The sequence below is a fragment of the Plectropomus leopardus genome, chromosome 13, assembly GCF_026936395.1.
Source record: "Plectropomus leopardus strain MGB_pleo_1.0 chromosome 13, ASM2693639v1, whole genome shotgun sequence".
Lineage (NCBI taxonomy): Eukaryota > Metazoa > Chordata > Actinopteri > Perciformes > Serranidae > Plectropomus > Plectropomus leopardus.
The window spans coordinates 33,344,636-33,361,818 of record NC_142188.1 but is presented as its reverse complement, the minus strand read 5'-3'; the positions used below and the strand labels follow the sequence as shown (position 1 = coordinate 33,361,818).

At 37.5% G+C, this 17,183-nt stretch overlaps 1 protein-coding gene across 1 annotated transcript in view; it reads left to right on the top strand.

Annotated features, from left to right (window-relative positions):
• The first annotated feature begins 6,627 nt into the window (after positions 1 to 6,627).
• Positions 6,628 to 17,183, top strand: part of galm (galactose mutarotase) — a 29,655-nt gene continuing 19,099 nt past the window's right edge. The window contains exons 1-3 of the mRNA XM_042502123.2: positions 6,628 to 6,764; positions 10,829 to 11,022; positions 13,626 to 13,780. Coding sequence (XP_042358057.2) covers positions 10,836 to 11,022; positions 13,626 to 13,780 — 342 coding nt within the window. The 5' untranslated portion in view covers positions 6,628 to 6,764; positions 10,829 to 10,835. The remainder of the gene's footprint in view (positions 6,765 to 10,828; positions 11,023 to 13,625; positions 13,781 to 17,183) is intronic.

The window sequence follows — 17,183 nt, the reverse complement described above, 5'->3', positions numbered from 1 at the left end:
ACACTTTCTCACCTTTCTGTCACAGTCATAACTAAATACTAAACCCTAAAATATGTAATAATGAATCGTACAGGGACCTGCTTGTCAACCAAAAAGGTATTACTGCATTGTATTCATGTTATATGTCGTCAGGGTCCCCACAGATCCTTTAAAAGTCTTGAAAGGCATTAAACTCATTAATCTAAAAAATAAGTAAGGCCTTAATTTGTATTAAAATGTCTTACATTTTTCACAAGTCTTAAAAATGCTAACACATGACAAATAGGGTTTTATGCATTTTTTGGCTGACATTGTATCATAACATTTTAAAATAGCTGGTAAGATGTTGTGTTTTTTTTAAATAGAGATATAATAATAACAACAACAATAATAATATTTTAGCTAATAATAATAATTATTATTGTTGTTGGTATAAACGTCATGCATGAATGTCACCAAAAAAGTCATATTTTATGTTCCAAAAAATATTTATATATAAATATAAATTAATATTAATTTATTTATTCTTACTTACTGTTAAATTTCATTCTGAGTTGCAGTAAAACAAGTCTTAAAAAGTCTTAAAAACAAAAACTATTATTATCAGGTGGTACGAAAAACTACACGATTTGAAATCCAATTTTTCCCCTTAAATTGTAACAAGCTACACGCCACACGTCTGTTACATTTAATGCTGGTTGATGTGTGTTTGTTGCATTGCGCTCAGGGTTTTAAGGCTTTAATACTTGTGAGAGGAGTCTGTAAGCAGCACAAGGAAACTGATGTTGCTCTGGGTTTCAAAGGTGTAAATCCAAGCAGTGGAATCTCACATGCAGAGTGAAAAACACAAAATCGTCAAGAAAACCAGACAGAAACGCAGAAACTACCTCTGTTGATAAAGCAAGAAGATATGTTTAAGATAATATATGTATCTTGTATTCCATGTGTTTTGCTTTAAAAAGTTGTTTTTTTTAACATTTAACGTAGATAATCATCAAAAAATGTCATGTTTTATGTAACAATTATCATTTGGGCTAAATAAAACTGTTCCTTCAATTTCGGTTATTGAAATTTGGTCGTATACTTCAGTCCAAGTGGCATTAAAAATTTAATAAAAAGCCTTAAATAGCTGCAGAAATCCTGCAAACTTAGAAAACTTCACTTTTCATTTACCATCAAAATGGCCTAAAACAAAACAGTTCTCAAATAAATAACAGCAGATTATCTCAATAAGGTCTTCTTTCTTTTCTCCCATACATGTGTACAGATGTCTCAGTCTTTCTGCATGTTTCATGTTCACAAAATCAGTCTATGTGTGTCTTACTGAGCAAAGCATCGGGCATGTCACAATAAAAGGACAGTGGAGAAATAAACTCATTTTCTATCATTCAGACAGCACACTGGACATCCTTTTTAAATTAAACACAAAATAATGCTGCATATTCGGTTTTTATTATTGTAAAGGTATTCCGTTTTGGTTTAGTCCTTTGTCCTTAGCAAACAAACAAACCAATATTGAGCTTTTTGTTATCTAAAAAGCTAAGATAAATATTTTCTGCATCAACCTTCTGTCATCAGACATCATTCTTGTCCCATGTCCCCTTCATATCCGTCTCTTGGTCTAAATGGGGTCCATATTCTGTGTCTCCTCCTGCAGGAAAATACGCCATGCGGGATCTGGTGACACGGCTTCCCAGCAGTAGTCCAACGGTGCTGCCGGACAAAACGGTGGTGTCGGTCTGCTGCACGCTGCCCGAGTTAACCAGCTGCAATATGGAGAACGCCAAAGCTTTAGCCGACAGTGGAGGCATCGAGAAGCTGCTGGACATCAGTAAAGGTTAGGAGTCTTTTTCTATCCAAACATTAAAGATTTTACTTTTAGAGAATCTTTTTTTTAATGTCCAAGAGTGACTATAAGATGTAACAACAAGTGCTTTGCATCTGTTTTTTTTTTTCTTTTTTTTTCATTCATTTCATTCTTTCCTCATCATGTAGGAAAGACTTAACCAAAGTTCCAGGCCATATAATTAATTTGCTATCTACAATGTGTTCCCTGAGTAAATCAGGGTTTCTGCAGATCCTTAAAAAGTCTTAAAAATGCTAAGACACGGTAAAAAGGATTTTATGAATTGCTTTTTATCTGACAGTGCATCTCAAAATAACTGAAGACATCTAATTTTTAAAAAATAATTGACCAGAATCTTTCTTTTTAACCCTTTGAAGCCTGAGCAAATTCTGTTGATTTCTTTAAAAACATTAAAAGATGGCATGAGAAACAAAACAAGACACAACCCAAAAATTTACGAAGAAATCATCATGTTACAAGAACATTTTTTAAAAAAGTAAAAAAGAGAGTCACATGAGATCACAAAGCATGATGGCCACCTGGTAGGAGAAGTCCTGACAAACCATGGATGTATTAAAGTGAACTCTGTATACAGCCGTGGGGGCAGGACCTCGTTCATTCCTATGAGAGCTTTTTTTTTTTTTATTAACAATTTACCGCATACATAATAACCATTGTTACAGCCATGGGGTTAGAGAGAGAAGAAGAAGAAAAAACACAACACAGAGAGAAGAGAAAAGAAATAAAGAAAAGGAAAACAACAACAACAAAAAAACACATACATGATAATATGTATGCATTCATCAAGTTTTATAGTATTTTTCCAAGACGGAGCCAGTTTTCAGAGCCTTCTTGCTTTTAAGACCATTAATAATAATGTAATTTTGCTTCAGTTCATTTAGAAAGTGATCAAAGCTGGGTTTGGAGTCGGTCCATTTTTTCTTATGAATGTGAAATCTTCCTAGAAAAAGCAGTAGCTGTACAAAAAAAAGTCTTTTTCTTTTTGATTTTCTTCAAAACAAATAAAAATATCTTTTTCTTTTAAGTTGAGTACGTGTCCAGTTCTCCTGTTAATGTCATTTTGCACATCCCTCTAGAAGATCTTAGCATACATACAGTGATAAAACAGATGGCAAGTGGTTTCTTCCTCAGATTCACAGAAAACAAAAGAATACTCAATATCAATATTAAACCTCTCTAAGGTTTTCTTTGCTGGATATATTTTGTGCATTATTTTAAACGAAACCTCTTTAACTTTATTATTCAAACAAAATTTATTCCCAATTAACCAAATTTTCCCCCAGTCAGTATCTCCATACATTGATGTCCAAAAGACTTTTGCTGAGGGTACAGTTACAGTCAGCATGAGGCTCCGGATTTATTTGAGCATTTGTTCTCATTAATATCAATTCCTCTGAGAAACAACGTATTACTGGGTGGCTCTGTCCTAAACACAGTTGATCCTCTAATCAGCTGCAGTACACTCCTTGGTATAGCATCAAAGACCACTGCGTATTCTTTTGGGGTAATTCGTACTCTAAATTTATCAAGGAATTCGCCATACCTTAGTAGCTGTCCCTTAGCATTCACCAGTTGCTGAACTTAAAAAAATGCCATTCTCAACCCATTTTTATAGTATAATGATTTGTTCTTATATTGAATATTCTTGGTATTCCAAATGAAGTATCTTGTTTGAGAAAAGTTATGCTTGTACACCATTTTCCAGGCCAGCAATACTGGCTAATTTAACAGGTAATTTATCAATCTTATAATCACACTCTAACAGAAATTTCAGACCAACAATTGAGTTAAATATGTGTTTTGGGAATGTATTCCATATGTTGTCTTTTTCTTTGATTAAGTTAATTAACCATTTAACTTTGAAAGTATTATTTAATGTTTCAAAACTTAATACCTCCAGACCACCGTCCCCTCTCAAGTTACATAAAATGTCTTTCCGTAGGTAATGAGATCTGGTCCTCCAAACAAATATAACATATACAGCTCAAGATATCCCCTCCACTTTAGAAAGTAAAACCCTGCCATTCAGTGAGAGATCTCATCACGGAAGTTGTTTTTTTTACAAGCCGTTTTCTCGAGATAACGAGATATTATCTCGTTATAACAAGATATTAGAGTTTGTTTTCCTGAGATATTAAGTCGTTATCTCGAGAAAACGAACTTTGTTTTTTGGTTTGTTTTTTTCAACTTTATTGAATGAACATCAGAAGAAGAAGTGGGGTGGATGATGTGACAGCAGGTGCCGTGCCAGCGCGGACAAGTGCATGCAGGTTCTCGCCCCTACACGTACCAAAAAGCACCGGAGCAACAGTATAATAATCTAGTTATGATTACTGATGAATTTGGGTGATGTGTTCCTGTAATAATCATCTTACCTTGCGCATTTGCAAGGTAAGATGCACGTCAGAAGAAGAAGTGGCGGGTGGATGATGTGACAGCAGGTGCCGTGCGGTGTTCAGCGCGGACAAATGCGCAAGGTAAGATGATTATTACAGGAACACATCACCCAAATTCATCAGTAATCATAACTAGATTATTATACTGTTGCTCCGGTGCTTTTTGGTACGTGCAGGGGCGAGAACCTGCACGCATTTGTCCACGCTGAACACCGCACGGCACCTGCTGTCACATCATCCACCCGCCACTTCTTCTTCTGACATTCATTCAATAAAGTTTAAAAAAACAAACCAAAAAACAAAGTTCGTTTTCTCGAGATAACGAGATAATATCTCGGGAAAACAAACTCCGTTTTCTCGAGATAACGAGATAATATCTTGTTATAACGAGATAATATCTCGTTATATCGAGAAAACGGCTTGTAAAAAAAAAAAAAACACGTCCGCTTAGGGCTTCCGTACTCATCAGCCACATGTTGAATTTTTTTATTTGTTCAACTATGGGGTCAAAGTAAGTCAATGCGAAGTTTTTCATTTTTATCAATAACAACACCTAAATATGTAACTCTGTTCTTCACAGGAATACCGTTCGCTTCAGATCGATCACATGCATTTCGTGGTAATCACACAGATTTGTTTAAATTCATTGTTAGACCTGACACAGCAGAGAACTCCTCAATACAATTAACTGCTTTAACCACCTCGTACCTGTTAGATATAAAAACAGTAGTATCATCAGCCAATTGAGCTAATTTAAATTCTCTCTTCAAGGCTTTTATACCTTGGCATAAGACTTTTTTTGATATGCACAGCCATGATTTGGGTTACCAGGAGGAACAAGAAGGAATTCAGAGGACATCCCTGTCTTATTACCCTCCCCGTGGGCTAGCTTAACAGAGCTGTTACAACCCCTATACAAAGTTTTAACCGCCTTCATAAAGTGACTTCCAAAACCAAAACATTTCATAGTTTTAAGCATAAATTGGTGACCTATTGTATCAAATGCCTTATAAAAATCAACAAATAAAATGAAACTCTCATCTCATATATATTCATTATAATCAATCATATCTAATATTAATCGTATATTATTACATATATTTCTTCCAGGCATAAAACCAGATTGTTCTTCGTCAATAATGTCATCCAGTCCAGATTTTAATCTCTTCGCAAATACCATGGCAAATATTTTTATATAATATTTTTTATTCAGCAAACTAATAGGTCTCCAATTCTCAATACTCAATTAATCTTTTTTTTGGTTTAGGAATCAACTTAATCAGACCTTGACGGAGAGTTGGCAGGAGGTTGTTCTTTGACTATGGCTTCTTCATAACAGCAACTAAAAATGGGGCTAATATTTCCTTAATTCTTTATAAAAATTCACATATTAGCCCATCATTACTGGGAGATTTATTTTCTTTTAGGGAGTCAATACATTTTTGTACCTCTGTTAAGCTAACCCTCCTGTCACACACAGTTTTAAAGCTGTCATCAATACATTTAATGTCCTTTTTAATATCTTGCAAAAATAAATCAATGCTGCCTTCATTTTCAATATCAGCCGCATATAGTTTCTGGTAAAAATCAGCAACATGCTGGGAGATGTATTTTTCATCTTCACATACTTGATCATTAATGTTCAGTTTACATAGAGAGGATAACTCAAAGTTCCTTTTTTCCAGATTAAAGAAATATTCGGTGCACTTTTCACCTTGTTCTAGCCACATCCTTCGGGATCTAACAAATGCTCCTCTAACCTTTTCCTCATAAATTCTGTCCAAGTCAAGTTGTAAGGCTGACAGTTCATTTAGTTTTTCCCCAGACAGGCTTAATTTTCTTAAATTCCTATGAGAGCTGCTCAGTGGCAGATGAAAAGAAAACTCTTTTTCCGGGTTTAGAAAAGTGTAAAATACCCGGATCTATTGGCCCATAGAGCATGCGTAGAAGTGAAAAACAACAGCCCAATGCTGCCCAGAGCGACCAGGCCCCCAGGCCCCAGGAAGTGCACCACCCTCTGAAGCAAGTCCTTACGAAGTTAATGCCCCATTTTCCCAATCAAGATTTGGAATTCGGTATTTCTCCAGAACGCGCACAGGACACGCGGGACTCTACTGCGTAAACGCGCATGTAACTCTGGAGTCCCTGACACAGGCTTTGTGCCAGCTGTAGTAATGGATATTTTTGTATCATAATCATCATTTATACCATTTTACAACACACCTTTGCTGTTGGCTGTAAAGCCGGTAACATGGACATGTTGACTTTTCAGAACGCATTTTTAATAGCCATTATTAAAAACATTAAGTCCTAAAGACGTAAAATGCACCATTTCAATCAAGTAAGAGGCGGTAAGAGGCAGGAGGCAGTAATGCGACATTTTGGATTCAAACCGCCACGAAAAACCAACGAAGAAGAGGAGCGGCGGGGGGCGGATGGGAAGCCGGATGTAAACATGACAAAACATCCATAGACAAGAGTTAAGTCCAGAGTCCAGAGTCCAGAGAGTGTGTTAACTTCAGGTGAGATTCATGCTTCAGATGACTTTTCGCTACATTAGTCATGTTCACTAATTGTAGAGAAATGTTAGCTGCTGTAGAATTAACAGCAGTTAGCATGCAGCTAACATAGAGGCAGTCTTCTCGCAGAAGTTTGTGTGTGTGTGTGTGTGTGTGTGTGTGTGTGCGTGCGCGCGCGTGTGTTGCTGCTGTTTTTATGGTTTAATAAAGTGTCTGTACATATGGTGTAAGTTCACAGACACGTTTAAAGACTCACAGAGTCAATAAACTACACTTTAGCTTTAAATGATATTTAACTTAACAACATGGCCGTGCGCATTAAGTGCTGAGTTGTTCCAAATTTTCCAATTATGCTGTTAAATTTAGTTGGAGCAGTGATTGACAGAACTTAAATCAAACTGGATTTAAGACATGGCTAATGCCATTATACACGGATTCGCAGAAGCAAAAAACGAAACTCATCAGAAATCTGATGAACTTTTAAAGACATTCGTAGTCGATGAGTTAATAATGAAGCCGGAGTTTTGCGCTTCTCGCCATCCATCGCCTCGGATGGACCAAAGCCGACTAACAGAGGAGGCCCCGTCCCATTGTGGCCAAAGTTACCGACTCAAAGATGAAGTACGCCATCATATCCAGGGGCAAAGAGCTAAAAGGAACCAACTACTCTATCAGTGAGAGGCGAGAAAAAGTAAAAAGGATATTCGTCCGTTCATTGATAAATTTTACATCGATGGCAAACTGTGAAGGATTCCTCAAATCACATATGGGCTAAGTGGAGGGGATGAAAACATTACTTCTGAACCTCAGGAGGAACCACCGAGGCTCCAGCACGCTCCCTACCCGGTCGTGTAAATACAGACGCGTGATTATGGCGTCACCAACGCGTCCCCGTTGTCATGACAACTGTTGAACCTGGAAGACGGTGAACGACTTCTTTCTTTTTTTTCTCGCTCTCGCTCTTCTTTCTTCCTCCCCTTCTCATCTCTGTTCGCATTTAGGCTTGGGAGTCGGCCTAAATTCTGCTTGTTTGACTGACAATTATGTTTGTATCTCTGCTCTGTGACAATACAGTGGGTAATGTCAGCAGAGTGTCTTTGTGTATCTGAGTGTGCGTGTACATGTCTGTGTGTCTGTCTGGCCGTTTTCCGAGTGGATAAGGGGATGTATCTGTTCGTGCTTCCAAGTATGTATCTTTGCTGTGTGATCCCAGTAAACTACACCAGCTACCCTGCATATGGTCTTCAATGAATCTATTGAAGAAGAGAGGATGTGACACAATGTAATGGCTATGATGGGAATATAAACTGTAGTCAGTATACTCCTGAGCAACTAACATGCTTAATAAATAAAATAATTATTCTCTTTTGCACTTAAACATCAGGAGCTTGAGTAAACATCATAATGATTTAGTTACTCTGCTTACCAACACAGGCTGCAGCTTTGATGTAATTGGTTGTAGTGAAACTTGGTTGAACGATCATATACAGGTATCTTAAACCTTGATGGATATAAACCGTTTACCATCTGTCTATATATATCCCTCGCACATAATTTGAGTGTTTGTGATGATATTGTCATAGCAGACAATCACACTGACTCTCTCTTTTTTTGAGATAAGTGTTAAAAATGGAAAAAATCTTATTGTAGGTGTGATCTATCGTTCCCCAGACACAGACTTTAATGTTTTTATGACAAAACTGGAGGAAACTTTATTCTCTATTAACAATAAAAATAAAATTTGTATTCTCCTCGGAAACTTCAACGTTGACATCTCAAGGGATGATGCAGTTAAAATGACTTTATAAATACGCTACACTCCTCTTCCTTCTTCCCTACCATTAATACTTATACCAGAATCACTCACTCTACTAAGTCCATTATTGATAACTTCATCACAAACATTCGGAATTCTACACTGGTATCTGGAGTCATACTCTCTGAGATTTCTGATCATTTCCCTATTGTGTTATTTGTTGACCTTGCTGTTAGGCCTTCACTTACACATCATAAAATAAAAACAAAAATACTTAATGAAGAAACCATACAACGTCTGAATGAGGACTTGCGGGCCAAGGCATGGAACAGAATCTACAATTGTAGTGATGCTGATGCTGCATTTGACACTCTGACTAAAGAAATGACAGACTCCATTCAGAGGACCATTCCTTAGAATACTGTCATATGCAGTACAACCATTCAAAATCCATGGCTCTCTAAGGGCATATTCAAATCTATTAAGCACAAATAATAAACTATATAAACACTACATAAAAAACCCAAACAATAATAATAAAAAATATTATACCAACCTCGGGGTGCCCGGTAACTACCTGAACTCTTTCTTCCTGAAGACAAGTGATTGTGATGAAGTTTGTTAAATCATTATGAATATGAACAGTTCAAATTCAGCAGGAGCTGATGAAATCTCCAGGCAATGGTATTGACATTTTCTTGGATTTATCTAAAGCATTTGATACCATTAAGCTTAACATCCTAAATTGCAATACTATGGTATCAGAGGCCTAGCGCTTGACTGGTTTAGTAGTTATCTGTTTGGAAGACACCAATATGTTCATGTAAACGACCACAAATCATAATACAAATCCATCAATCATGGGGTCCCCCAGAGTTCCATTTTAAGGCCACTTCTCTTCATTTTGTATATAAATGACTTGAATAATTTGTCGTCTGTACTAAATAAAGTGTTATTTGCCAGTGACACAAACCTGTTTTTTGCCCACAAGAATCCAAATGAACTTCAACAAATCATAAATAGTGCGTTTGTGAAAATAGAAACCTGGTTTAGGTGCAACAAACCTTCTCTCAGTATCAGCAAAACAAACTACATTGTATTCCATTCCAACAAAAAAATGACACCAAGCAAATTTGTACCAAAATAAACAGAATATTGTAAAATAAACAGAATATTGTAAGAGTCAGCTCAACAAAGTTCCTGGGGATCCTCATTGATGATTTTCCTAATTTCACATGTCATATTGATGATCTAACAAAGAAACTGTCTAAATATGCTGCTTTGTTTTTTAAGTTGAAACATTTTCTTCCACTCTCTGCACTTCTCACCCTATGTAGAACTTTATTTGAGCCTTATCTATATTACTGCAATATCATATGGTGTAACATATGTCTAACTCGCCTAAAAAAGCTAGAAATTCTCCAAAAGAAAGTCATACGCATCTTATCATGGTCGCAGTTTAATTCTCCTACTAGAATACTTTTAAACCGTTACAATCTTCTAAGGCTTGCTGAGTATAATTACCTCCAGAATGCTTGTATAATGTACCAAGTTGTACACAAACTCATCCATAAACTGGAGTAAAAGCCAAATTACTGGGAAAAAACAAAGGTTAAAACGTACCAGCTGTAGTATTATGTGCAGAGGACTGCAGATTTGGAATGAGCTTGAAGCTAAAAATGTCACATCCCATCTTCATCTTCAAGAAAAAGCTAAAAATGCAACTCCTGTCACTGTATGATTAACTTACTGATCATAGATCTTTCTCCATCAGTGTTGCATAAATTTGCTATTATATCTTGATTGTACCTACTAATTTACAGTAATGTAACCAGAATGCTGGGATATCTGTTGTGTGTCTGTTATATGCCTGTTTGTATGCTGTAGTACTCAAAGGATATCTGGCCAGTATCTTGTCTGTAACCACTTTATTTGTAGGAAATTGGGCCCCCTATCAAAAGCTTTAAATAGCTTCCTTGGGGTGACCCTTTAACACATCCAGTCATTGTGACCATGTCTACTGTATATATACTGTATCTTATGTTGATGATGTGTGAATAAACTAAACTAAACAGAACATTCCTCAGTATAACCTGTAATTGTAATTATAGGATGGAGGCTAATTTGAGAAAAAAACACACATCATGATGCTGTGTAGGGTTACTTTACTCTGTGTTGGAGAGGAACCAGTAACATGTAACTAATTAAAGTATTTCAGTTACAGTAAATTAGTAATTAGTAATCTGTAACATGTTATCTTTCATAAGTAACTTCCTCTCACTGTCTACACCTCTGTGCTTGTTGTTATCAGGTCCAGGATGACTGAGGTGAGCCATCAGCAGTGGGGAGAGGTGGCTGGCCAGGGCACTGTGGACCTGTGGGTCCTCCAGTCCCCCCAGGTGCGGGTGGAGGTTCTCACCCTGGGTGCCATCATCAGGTCTGTGTGCAGCAGAGGGAAGAATGGACAGATGGAAGACATAGTCCTCGGCTATGATGATGTGGAAGGTAGGAAAATAATTCTTTTTCTTCACACAGACTGCATAAAAAGATCCAAAGTCAGTGAAATAGTTAGATTTCAGATTTAGAGAATAATTGAAAATGGTGTTTGTTGTTTTCTGCGGTCAGTTTACCGGGTTAACCCACACATTAACAGATCATAGGGAAAATTCTCTTATCATAGAACTGCAGTGTCGGGGAGACTGTGGGGACAGTTCTTATTCTTCCAGTCAGAAACATGCTAGCATGATAACACTCATAGAGTTAGACCCTCTCCCCGACCAGCGAGACAGAAGACACATATAGCATCTGCTGCTGCACTTATTAAAAAGCAGCTGTATTTTTGTCATATTGTCCTTGCGTTTTGTATGAAAAAATAAAACTGACAATCACTGTTTTGTTTACATAGTTGGCATGTGTCCAGGTCAGTGTGTCAAGCACATAGACTATATAAAGATGGACCGCATGACAGCTCCCCTAAGGTGAAGTTTTTCGATCTGCACCACCCTCTGGTGTCTGACTGCAGTACAGGTCCTAAGACCTGCCTCTCCATGTTAGTGAATGGACATAGGCCAAGGTAGTTCTCATCACCCTGATGTTTGTTCAACTGTTTTTTTTAATGATAAGTTTGGTTTTAGTGAGTTATTAAAAAATGAAAAAGGGGGCTTTTCCACCGTGATTGACAGCTGTGACAGCCAATCCGTGTGCTTGCATTTAATGGAGCTGTTCGTGATTGTTCGGATGGGTGTTTCGGCAGGAACTCCCCCACTGCGGTAATCGCTACTGTGCAGATGCAGGGCTCCCAATGACATCACCCTCATTAGATGTCAGCGCCTGTATTTCCAATATTTTTACCTCACCTTAGAATAGTGGGGGTAAGTGGGGGTGCGTCGTCCATCGCACATGATGTTCCGAGGAAGGGGAGGGTTGCAAAAACTTGTTGCAACTGTCCCCATCAGCTCACCAAATATATAGAATTGTCAGCTGTTGTCTGTTACATTAAAATATGTAGCCTACTTTTATACATGCCCAAGTCAATTTGACTTAGTAATCACTGCAGTTTATGTAATAATGTGATCATTTCAATATTTCATATCAGCATAACCTTGTTATTGTAATGATCCATCCGTCATAGTAAACCATTATTGTTTATCATGCACTGAACAAATCAAAAAGTAAAAAATGCTAGCTGTCCAAGAATGCGGACCATTTCACACATGCGCGCCCCACATCACGTAGGGACTCTCATCATGTATTGACAGTTACTATCCATATGTTGTACCTCCTATGGTATGACGCCTTGTTAATACCACACAAATGTGTTTTACAGCTGTAAGGTGAACCTGGATCAGAGATAGATGCACACTGGGAGTGAAGACCGCATCATCACAATATCTTGAGTCAGACAATTAATTAAATCTTTCTGACATAAAACATGTAACATACATTGATGGGTTCAAAAATCAGGGAAGTGATGGCTTTTGGGGATACAGGATCGCCACTAAGCAGAGGTGCCATGTTGACCCTGTCCACACCTGACAGGACTGTTACAGTACAGATAATGGGCCTCAGACAGTTTGTACCCACAAATCTGTGTTTAAACCCTGTGTAAAAAAAAAGTTTGATGTACAAATCTGGGATTCATCAATATTTTCTTACCTGAATTTCTTCATACAATTTGAAAAAATTTAGACCTGCCTCAGATCCAGCGCATACAGAGAGGATAAAGGTATGGCTACCTTTGAAAAAACTGCAGTTTAGGATTTTAACATGTTTTATTTAGGTGTTATATAGTTATTTAGTTGTCATTTAAATTCAGGCAGAGAGTAAAGTGGAGAGGAGGAGAGATTCTACACGTGTTACTTTAAGTATATTGCAAAGTACTGCGACTTTTGCAAGTGATACACCACCTGACAAAGACCGATAGTCTAAAAGCCAACAAGTACATCATCAACGGAGGCATGTCGACCCCAACCGTTGGAAAAGCAGGTGAATATATCTGCATTTTCTAGATGCAGACAACATGAAACTAGCATCATTGGTGAGGCAACATTAGCCTGCTGCTAGTCAAAGTACACCCAGAACACTAACAGCTCTTCTGCTGCAAATGCATTCCCTGAAAAGCAGCACAGGACTCACCACAGGAGGACAGGCTTTGATCCAATTTGTCTGTCAGAGAGGAGATACTCCTCCTGGCTCTACAAGGCTAACCTTGATTAAAGAATAGATGAATGAATGAATGAATAAGTGAGCTATAGATGAATACAGTACATAGGAAATGTATGGGGAATTAAGTTTTCTTTATTGGTTGGAAAAGGAGCTGTAGGAAGCTGTCCCACAGGAAAAAACAGTCAACCTAGGGGAAACTGAAAAGTTTTGGATTGGATCGGGTGCAAATAAACGTGATCGGGACATCCCTATTTATAGTAACAGTATATAAACTGACATTTGATGTAAGAATAGTATGTTTAGGAAAGAGCTCAGACAGAACAAGTGAGGTGAACATAGGCATGGTATCACTTTGGTGAAGGTGAAGAAGAATAACCTGTGTTGTGTTGTGTTGTGTTGTGTTGTGTTGTGTTGTGTTGTGTTGTGTTGTGTTGTGTTGTCAGGATATGTGTCAGATAAACGGTACCATGGAGCTACGGTCGGCCGCGTGGCCAACAGGATTGCACTGGGACGTTTTGTTGTGGAAGGAAAAGAGTACAAACTGGATATCAATAATGGACCCAACGCACTGCATGGAGGGCTGCAGGGCTTCAATAAGGTGAGCCTCAGTGAATATGTGTTTTTAATAAGTTTGTAGAAAGCTAATAGTTATATCTGTAGAACATTTTTTAAAACTTTATTCAATATGAGAGAATTTACAGAGCAAGTCAGGGAATACCTAAACAAATACAAAGAATACAGTTTTGCAGTATTAGTGGATTAGTGGATATGGAGCTGCAATACAGTCAGATACAGAAAAAAGTAAAGAAAAAACAAGATGTGGCAGTATATTGGAAAATCAAAGAATAAAATTTATTTTTAACAAAAGGCAATAAAAAAGAGGAAAACAGTCAGGTAAACAAAATAAGGAGCACAAAAAAGACAAAGGGGTAAAACAAGGGCTTGGATATACAGTTGTGCTCATAAGTTTACATACACTGGCAGAATTTGTGATTTTTTGGCCATTTTTCAAAGAATATAAATGATAATACAAAAACTTTTCTTTCACTCGTGGAAGCCATTTATTATCAAACTATTGTGTTTGCTCTTTTGAAATCATAATGACAACAGAAACTACCCAAATGACCCTGATCAAAAGTTTACATACCATAGTTCTTAATACCATGTATTGCCCCCTTTAACATCAATGACAGCTTGAAGTCTTTTGTGGTAGTTGTGGATGCGGCACTTTATTTTCTCAGATGGTAAAGCTGCCCATTCGTCCTGGCAAACAGCCCCCGGTTGCTGTAAACTCTTGTGCTGTCTTGCATGAACTGCATGTTTAAGATCTCCCCAAAGTGGCACAATGATATTGAGGTCAGGAGACTGAGATGGCCACTCCAGAACCTTCACTTTTTTCTGCAGTAGCCAATGACAGGTCGACTTGGCCTTGTGTTTTGGATCATTGTCATGTTGGAATGTCCAAGTACATCCCATGCGCAGCTTCTGGGCTGATGAGTGCAAATTTTCCTCTAGTATTTTCTGATAACATGCTGCATTCATCTTTACATCAATTTTGACCAAGTTCCTTGTGCCTTTGTAGCTCACACATCCCCAAAACATCAGCAATCCACCTCCATGTTTCACAGCAGGAATGGTGAACTTTTCATCATAGGCCTTGTTGACTCCTCCCCAAATGTAGTGCTTATGATTGTGTCTATAAAGTTCCACTTTGGTCTCATCACTCCAAATAACTTTGTTCCAGAAGTTTTGAGGCTTGTCTCTGTGCTGTTTGGTGTATTGTAAGCGGGCTGCTTTGTGACATTGGCGTAGTAATAGCTTTCTTCTGGCGACTTGACCATGCAGCCCATTTTTCTTCATGTGCCTCTTTATTGTGCATCTTGAAACAGCCACACCACTTTTTTTCAGAGTCCTGTATGTCAGCTAAAGTTATTTGTGGGTTTTTCTTTGCATCCCGAACAATTTTGTGGCTGCAATTTTTGTTGGTCTACCTGACCGTGGCTTGGTTTCAACAGAACCCCTCATTTTCCACTTCTTAATTAGAGTTTGAACACTGCTGATTGGCATTCTCAATTCCTTGGATATCTTTTTGTATCCTTCTTCTGTTTTATAAAGTTCAACTACCTTCTCCTGCAGATCTTTTGATAGTTCTTTTGCTCTCCCCATGGCTCGCAATCCAGCAACGTCAGTGCAGCACTGGATGAAACATGCAGGGGTCTGTCAGGAGCCCAGAAACTCACTGACCTTTTATACACACACACACTAATTACAAGCAAACAGATCACAGGTGAGGATAGTTAACTTTAGTAGCCATTTAAACCCGTGTGTAACAACTTGTGTGTATGTTATCAGGCCAAAACCTCCAGGGTATGTAAACTTTTGATCAGGGTCATTTGGGTAGTTTCTGATATCATTATGATTTAAAAAGAGCAAACACAATAGTTTGATAATAAATGGCTTAACCCAGCCACTAACCATGAATGAAAGAAAAGTTTTTGTATTATCATTCATATTCTCTGAAAAATGGCCAAAAAATCACAAATTCTGCCAGGGTATGTAAACTTATGAGCACAACTGTACATGTACACAGTTTATTGACTTTTCAGCTCAATTTTTCCAACTGTGTTAATGAGTTGAAGTAGTTGGCAAAGTTATTTATAAATGCAATGAAAGAGGGAGTACAACCTTTCCACTTACATGTATGAATGTGATATTTACCCAAAATAATAACAAGATTAACTGTGTCAGAAATGATTTCCTCCAGGCTGTCTTTGAAATACATTATGTCTAAGTAACTAAATGGTGGTATATTATCAATTTTTAATGACAGCCAGTTGTGAATACTGGACCAAAATTATTTGAGAAACAGACAGTTAAAAAAAAGGTCAATGGTTTCGTCTTCAAGGAACAAAAGGCGCAAGGGTCTAATTTCTGTAGAACCTGAGTGGAAAAATACCATTTGTCCCCCCTCTCTGTACTTGTTTCACATAGGTTTCATCACCCAGTTGCAGGTACATGATAATAATAATAATAATAATAATAATAATAATAATAATAATAATAATAATAATAATAATAATAATAATAATAATAATAATAATAACTTTATTTATAAAGCGCTTTCAGTCAAAGTGCTGTACAGCTAATAAAATCAATCAATAAAACATAAATCTAAAACTATAAAAACATTAACACAGTAAGAACAAATCAGGACATATAGCAAATAAAAAAGTGGGTCTTCAGCTTCGTTTTAAAAACATCCAGAGAGCATGCCTGTCTTATGTCCAGAGGAAGACTGTTCCAAAGTGTTGGTGCTCGGAAAGAAAAGGCTCGCTCACCAACAGTCTTTTTCCTGACTTTCGGCACCATCAGCAGGCTAGATCCTTGAGAGCGGAGAGCACGAGACGGTGTATACAGTCTGACCAGATCAGTTAAATAAGAAGGTGCTGCTCCATTTAAAATTTTATAAGTCAATAAAAGCACCTTATAAAGAGTTATAAAATAAGTTGCTACAGACGCAGAGTATCTGTCACCTGTTATTCCGTCAGGTTTGGCTAAAGACATCAAAAAGAAACACTGTGTGTGAAATGAGTGTCTGTCTAGATAGGCAACTTTGTTGCTCATAATACCCATATTGCTGTTACTGTGCTAAAACATGTAGCAGCTAGTGTTCAGGTGCATTGTTCTCATCTTACACAGAAGCAGAGCAGAGCACACTGAATGTGGCTTCACATTCAGTCACACCCTTTGCTGTGTGTTAAACAGGGGCACCCAGATATCAGAGACATACTGCTGAGTCTGTCACGTATTTTGAGGATACATTTTATCAATCAATGGACAACCCCAACCCCCAAATATTTGTATATAATGTGATAAAAAAGAGAATGCAATGATTTGCAAATCTTTTGTCATATATTCACTTGAATACAGCCCAGAACTCTAAATTTGATGTCTGCAGCATGTTCCAAAAAGTTAGGTCAGGAGCATGTTCACCACTGTGT